This window comes from Cynara cardunculus, assembly GCF_001531365.2.
Source record: "Cynara cardunculus var. scolymus isolate 2C chromosome LG 16, CcrdV1, whole genome shotgun sequence".
Taxonomy (NCBI): domain Eukaryota; kingdom Viridiplantae; phylum Streptophyta; class Magnoliopsida; order Asterales; family Asteraceae; genus Cynara; species Cynara cardunculus.
Genome location: NC_037543.1, coordinates 15,976,414 through 15,983,833, shown reverse-complemented (window position 1 = coordinate 15,983,833; position 7,420 = coordinate 15,976,414). Strand labels below are relative to the sequence as shown.

The window sequence follows — 7,420 nt, the reverse complement described above, 5'->3', positions numbered from 1 at the left end:
GTCTTATATTGATAGTAACAAATACAACAATGTTGATTTTAGCATATATATGATTGCATAAAGAGTAATGATAAAGATTGGACTTGATTACCAAATGATGTCGAGAAAGAAGTTGAATCGTTTCCACAATACATTTAACTGCTTATTGAATTGAGATTAAGCAATCAATTTAACCAAAATATTTTTGGAATAACACAACAGACATCATAAATCCTAATCGATATTTTGGGTAATAACTATTGCAACACTAGTTTTCTTAACAATTAATCTCAAACTTTCCATAAATCTAAGCACGCTCACCTCTAATCCTTCTGGCCAACTGGATGTCCTTCGGCGTAATCGTCACCCTCTTAGCATGAATCGCACACAAATTGGTATCCTGAAACAAGCCTACCAAATAAGCCTCAGCCGCCTCCTGAAGCATCTCCACAGCGCTGCTCTGAAACCTCAGATTCATCTTAAAATTCTGAGCGATCTCTTTCACAAGCCTCTGAAATGGTAATTTCTGAATCAAGAATCCAGTATTCTTCTGGTACATGCGAATTTCCCTCAGAGCCACTGTCCCAGGCCTAAATCTGTGTCGCCTCTTTACTCCTCCGATTGTGGGAGTTATAAAGGCTGCCCTACGTATTATCTCTGATGGCAACTTTCCACCCATAGATTTACGAACCATTTGCTTTGTTCGAGCCATTTTCTTAGCGTAGAAGAAATTGGTTGTGTGTGTGTGGGGCTGTATACAATGAGATCGGAATAGTGATGCCAATTTCTGTCAGAATCGTATGGCTTTTATAATGGTTCTTGTGAAACAACTGGGACGATGAGAATTTTGATGAATTTGGTGGTGAGTATAGTTGGAGAACAAACTGGCCCTTAGATTCTTGAAAGACAAATTAAACGGTTGAGATTTGATAGTAAGCGAAGACACGGATCGTGATCCATGTCTTCAAAGATAAAATTGTATTTTCTAGAATTTCATTTTTTTATTGTAAGAAATACAATAATATGTTTTGATTCATCCAAAAAAAAAAGAGTAAACTACATTTTTGGTCCTTGTGGTTTGTTAGAAGTTAGAGTAAGTTACATTTTGGGCTTTATTATTGCCACTTACTATCAAAGTTTCGTTCCTCCATTGAAATAATTACATTTTTGGTCGTTATGGTTGTCATTTGTTCCACTTTTTGTCCCTATAACTAATTATTGTTAAATAAGTCCCTTCACTCATAGGTATTTTGGCCTTTTTATTATTTTCTAATTTTAGGTGAAAATTTAGTATATATTATTATTATGTTAATAGGGAGGAATATGCGAGAGACAAGTTAATTTGCGAGAAGGCCAGAAGAAATATGAGTCACACAACTTATCAGTACACTTAGGTTTCTCAATATCACCCAATAAGGGAACTCGAAGTTGTATTTTAAGCTCATTAGTCGTCTCTTCAACATTAAGTTTTGACGTTAAAAGATGTTGTTAAGACTTTGTGTAGAATCATTGAGAAATGTTCAAAATAGTTAAATGTTTCAGTTCATTCTATAATGAGTGTAGGGGGTGAAAATGTGTTGTTAAAAATTATCTCCTTGAAAACTCCTACAATATCACTATGCCCTTCCTAAGATTGATCAAAAGTGTATGAATAAGTGTTAATCATATCTCTGTAAGGAGGTGTCGGTGGTATGAAAGTGCCATGATTTTTACTATTTGAAAACAAATTGGGTTGCTCCTCCCGTGATTAAGTGAAAACATTAAAGTGTGATGTATCACAATTATTATTTTCCATGCAACAATGGGATCACTATGACAGATATAACCTATTGCGAAAAAGTCGTCGCTAAAGATCTAAAGTTTGCCGCTATAGGTCTATTGAGACGACTATCGTCGCTCTAGAGCTTGTCACTGTTGGTCCATAGCTGTAGCGACGACAATCAACGCTAAAAACTAAAGATTAAAAATTCTAATTATTGTCTACTGCGACAACATGTTGTTGCTATAGATGAAAAATTAAAAAATAAAAATTTATCTACTGCGACGATATATCGTTGCTATAGGTGAAATTTTAAAAATTCTAATTTTTATCTACTGCGACGATAATAAATTTATTAAAACAAAAATTTTGCAAATTATTAATAATTGAAGACATATACTGGAATATTTGTTGTTACAAACCAGTAAATCAATTTATGGTTGGAATACATTTGACTAATTTACAAAAGCAAATATATGGTCATTTTGCGAAACAAGCCACTTTTTGCAGTATGAGTTGTACCTAAACAACAAATCATGAACACAATAAAAATTTGAAAATCCAATCATTTTTGTAGACATTAATAAGCACAACATGAATGTTAGGACTAAAATTCAGTATTAAATTGTATTCGTCTTAAAAGTTAATTTTGTCTATAATTATATTAAAAGTCACCGTGCAAACTCATTAGTTCCACAATTTGAGCATAGGATTCTTCTTTTGCTGAGACTGGTCAATTGATTAGTAGATCTCACAGTGCAAGGAAGAACAATATTAGTAACAATAGATTTATGAGACACAACTGAATCAGCTTTATTAACCCAAACTTGTTTAACATTTGAAAAATTATTGGGTGATCCAATGACATACCCTTGATAAAACTGATTTGAAGAACGAGACTTGTTCTTAGAAACAGTTGATTTAGGACTGCTTGAATAACTGTTGGATTTAACACTGGAACAGTTATAAAAGCAAGTTTTATACTGAGATTGAGAACCAGTTGAGCTTTCAGCTCTTGAAAAGTCTGTTATTTTCTTAAGTAACTGGTCTCTCTCATCAGCAACTAAATCATACTTCTTCTTAAGTTCAGATCTCATATTCGATTCAGTTACAAGTTCTGTCTCTAGATCAGACAATTTCTTTGCAGTATCCAAAAACTTACCTTCTAATTCTTTCTTCAGTTTATCAAACACTTTCCTTTCTTTCTCAAACTTCTTTCTTTCTTCATCTGAACTTCCCTTATCATTCTCAGAAGCAATGTCAAGCCACTTCTTCTTTTCTGTAAGTTCTTTGGCAATTGCTGCATGTTTCTTGACAGTGTTTTTCTTTTCAAGAGCAAACAATTTTTTCTCTTCATCTAGTGCTTTCTACTTTTGTTCAGCCTCATTCTTTTCTTTATCAACCTTGGCTCGTTCTAAAATGATAAGTTGTTCAAAATTTGAGATTTGATTCAAAAGAAATTTTGCATTCAGCTCAAGAGAATTGATCTTATTTTCATAAGATAAGCATTCAACATCAAATCGTTTCTCTAATTCAATAAATCTCTTTTTCTCTTTTTCAAAAACTGTTCTTTCAACATTAAAATTCTCTTCAGCTTCCAAAACCTTTTCCTTTTAGCTCAATCAGATCACTTTCAGACTTATGAAATTTATCAGTTAAGTCACTAGTCTCAGTATGTTTTCTACTTGGAGAATTTCTTTCAGCTCTAAATTCACTTTGGACTTTTTGGAGTTTGTTAAACAGATCTTTATTAGATTTACTCCATGTTTTCAATTCATTATCACAATCTTTTCTTACATCATCCAAAGATTTTTCAAGTTTATTAATCCGATACTTGGAATCATTCTCAAATCTTTCTAATGCTTCTTTATGCTCTTTTTTGTAAAATTGCAATAAAATCTACGTTAGCATGATTTTCAGAAAACATGTTTATGTATTTGTCTTTATAGTCCACTATACTCTTCTCCAGCTTGGAAATTTGAACTCTCAACTCTTTATTCTCCTTCTCAAGAAAAGCTGCCATTAAAAAAAATTCAAAATTGATCAAATAAAGAATCTATGCAGTTCAAGAAATTGATCAAAGAAATACAATCTGGTCAAAAAGAATGTTCAACTAAAATATACTCTGGTCAAGAAAAATATACTCAAAATGTCAATAGACAAAAGAACACTGGCAAGGCTCTTAGCAAAAATTAGGCTAGGCTCAAACAGATCATGTAATGAAAAAGTGTATAAATCGCTCAAAGGTGTGTCTAAGCTCAAGACTAAGTCTAAATCGCCCAATGAAGTGCCTAAATCACTCACAACTAAGCTTAAATCACTCACAACTAAGCCTAAATCGCTCACAACTAAGCCTAAATCGCTCACAACTAAGCCTAAATCGCTCACAACTAAGAACTAAATCGCTCACATTATGAACTAAATCGCTCACATTATGAACTAAATCGCTCATCTTGAAACTACACTAAGTATAAATCGCTCAAGGCCTAGTGCCTAAATCGCTCATTGCTTATACTAAATCGCTCAATGCTATGTCTAACTCGCTCAAGCCTAAGTCTTAATCGCTCAAGACTTGTGCCTAAATCGCTCAAGACATGTGTCTAACTCGCTCAAGGATGAACCTAAATCGCTCAATGCAATGTTTAACTCGCTCAAGCCTAAAACTAAATAGTTCAAATCTAAGTCTAAATCGGATAGGTTTCAAGCGATTTGCTCACTTATCCGTTCAACTCCAAGCGATTTGCTCACTTATCCGCTCAACTTCGCTTAACTCTTAGGCGATGTGATCTTGTATCCGGTCAACTTCGCTCAAGTCTTAGGCGATGTGATCCTGTATCCGGTCAACTCCGCCCAAGTCTTAGGTGATGTGATCCTGTATCCGGTCAACTCCGCTCAAGTCTTAGGTGATGTGATCCTGTATCCGGTCAACTCCGCTCAAGCCTAAGATTAAGACTAAGTCTAAATAGTTCAAAGCTATGCCTAAATCGATCAAAGCAACTACGATTTCCCAATTAATCCGGTCAAGATATGTGCAAGGAATCTTGAATTTGGTTAAGTTGAAAATCATCACAAACACAAAATATTCAACAAATTTTACCAAAATGGATCAAAAACCAGATTTTATGAGTTTTATTCAAGAACACCAAGATTTTCTAGAAATCACAAAATTCATCAAATCTTTAAGATGGATGATTAAAACAAGAAATCTTGTGAATAATAAAGATTCACAATCCAAAAACGCACACAACGATCATCTTTTTAACATACAAACACAAAAAGATGAAAGATTTGAGTAGAAAGATATGAAAACCATGAAGAACACATCAAGAACATATTATGAAGATGAAGAACAGAATCTGAATTTCYAGAAAATTTTCAACTCTTTGATGAAATCTTCAATCAATCTCACTGCAAACTTGCTATGATACCAATTGATAGGTCCTTAACAATCAATCTTCAAGTAATCATCAAATCAACAATGGTAGATCTATATAACTCTTGTAAGAACTCTTGAGAGAATAGAGAGAGAAAGTCAACACTCAAAATATGGTCAAACTATTATTACGTAATCTGATTTTTACAATTAAGCTCCTACCAAAATACAAAGGACTTACCCTTTATATAGGGTCAAACAACTAGTCAAAGTCAAAGTGTCTAAGAAAAGTCAAACACGGTGATAATACGCTCGTTTGTATTCAAAGGTTGATTTTTTCTATTTTTTTACCTTGACTGATATACACTTCATTTTTTTAATCAGAATCTGTAAACTTGTTCTTACAGATCTTCATTAATTTCTCTCGCATACCGAATAATCTGATCGTTGTCGCATCATTCCTTTATTGATTGTGCTTAAAAGCCAAATTTCTTGATCAATTTTTATATAGATCATTATGCTTTATCTGAAATAATATTTTTGATCAACTGTGCATAATGCTAAACTTTAGGAGGGACTGAGTGCTTATCAAAAATACCTCTATGGAATGTCAGAACCGACAGACCTACCCAAGAGGACAACCATATCTGAGTGAGATTAAATACAAAAGGGTTTGTGTGCTGAGATTAAAATGAAAAAGAGAGGGGTAGTTGTGAGCTAAAAGAATTGACGAGAGTTGTGTCAGGATTAAAAGAACATAAAAATCCTGTTCCAAACTTCTAAAATCCGGGCATACCACACAATCAATTAGTTCTCAATTCTTTCGAGACTAATATTGAAAAAGGCAAAGCCCAGGCCAATTCTTGTCACAACCCCACCAGCTACTCATTTATCTCTCAGCAGATAAGTGTTTCATTAACACTTGGGGCACGCAGCTCATCATCTATCAATTTCTCATTCGGAGAAAGTTGATATTGAATCAGAAGGATATATGTCCCCCCTTCAAGTCTTTTTTATCACCAATTGAGTCTGATAAATTTGTGTAGTCTACACGGTTTATCTTTTTGAGCCTAAACAGAAGCATTAGTTGCTTTATCTTTCTACACTACACAGATTGCATTTTATATGTTATTTTGCCAAAAACATTCATAGATATGTTATTATCAAGCTATCGATGATTGAATGGAAGACCTGATGAGATTAGCCTCAAAAAGTCTTATATATACAGTATATCTGTTGTACTGAGTATATCTGTTATACTCACAGGCCAATCTTTTTATAAGATTGAAAACAATTTCATACATTAAAATTGGTTGTTATCTTCCCATTCCCTTAATCTGAAAAGATTAAACAAGTAGATTTGAAAAGATCTACTTACAACTTCATGAATTGAAGGCTTTCGCGGAAAATTTTATTCATTCTTGTGTATGATGTCATGATTCTCATTTCATCATCAGGGGGAATATGTAATAATGAATGAAATGTCCAATTCCGAACATTATAAGGGAAATTTGATGTAAAGATCAAGGGGGAGTAACTTCAATGATGGCAAAAGACTCAAAAGGAGTGCGACTGGAGACTATTACAAAAGATTATTCCGATGCTACAATGTTTGAGAGTTGTTGAATGTGAAGATCAATTTTACAACAGTTTACTGAAGATCAATTCTGAAGATTGTTATTGTTTCTGATCTATATTGTCAAAAGAGAAGATCATCGCGGTTCTACATTCGAGGGGAGAATGTTAGAAGATCTTTCTCAACAAATGATCATCTGAAGTTTCAAGTTGGAGATTGTTTTTGAAGAAGATATAGAGTGCTTAAAGCATCAAAGTTTAAACGAGACTCAAAGCGCGAAATTCTTTCAAGTCTGAATACAAAAGGGGAGAATGTTAGGACTAAAATTCAGTATTAAATTGTATTCGTCTTGAAAGTTAATTTTGTCTATAATTGTATTAAAAGTCATCGTGTTTGACTTTTCTTAGAGATTTTGACTTTGACTTTGTCTAGTTGTTTGATCCTATATAAAGGGTAAGTCCTTTGTATTTTGAAGGATTCTCATATTGTAAAAATCTGAATACGTAATAAAAGTTTGACCATATTTGGGTTGTTGACTTTCTCTCTCAACTCTCGAAGTGTTCTTAGAAGGATTATTCAAATCCGCCATTGTTGAAGAGCTTTCATGAAGATTAATTAAAGTGGGACTATCATTTATCAAATTAAACAAACCGCTCTTATACCACTTGATGGTCTTGGGAAGTGATTATTTACACAGGAAGTGTTTGTAGAAGGGGTGTTGAATACAAACACA

General features: G+C 33.4%; 1 protein-coding gene across 1 annotated transcript; it reads right to left on the bottom strand.

Annotated features, from left to right (window-relative positions):
* Positions 1 to 286: 286 nt before the first annotated feature.
* On the bottom strand, positions 287 to 691 carry LOC112529403 (histone H3.3-like). Its single transcript, XM_025140673.1, has one exon. The coding sequence runs from the start codon at positions 689 to 691 to the stop codon at positions 287 to 289; it is 405 nt and encodes a 134-aa protein (XP_024996441.1).
* Positions 692 to 7,420: the final 6,729 nt, after the last annotated feature.

What these genes read in the sequence shown, in the direction of transcription:
- LOC112529403 (XM_025140673.1), bottom strand. Translation starts at nt 691, where the DNA reads ATGGCTCGAACAAAGCAAATGGTTCGTAAATCTATGGGTGGAAAGTTG.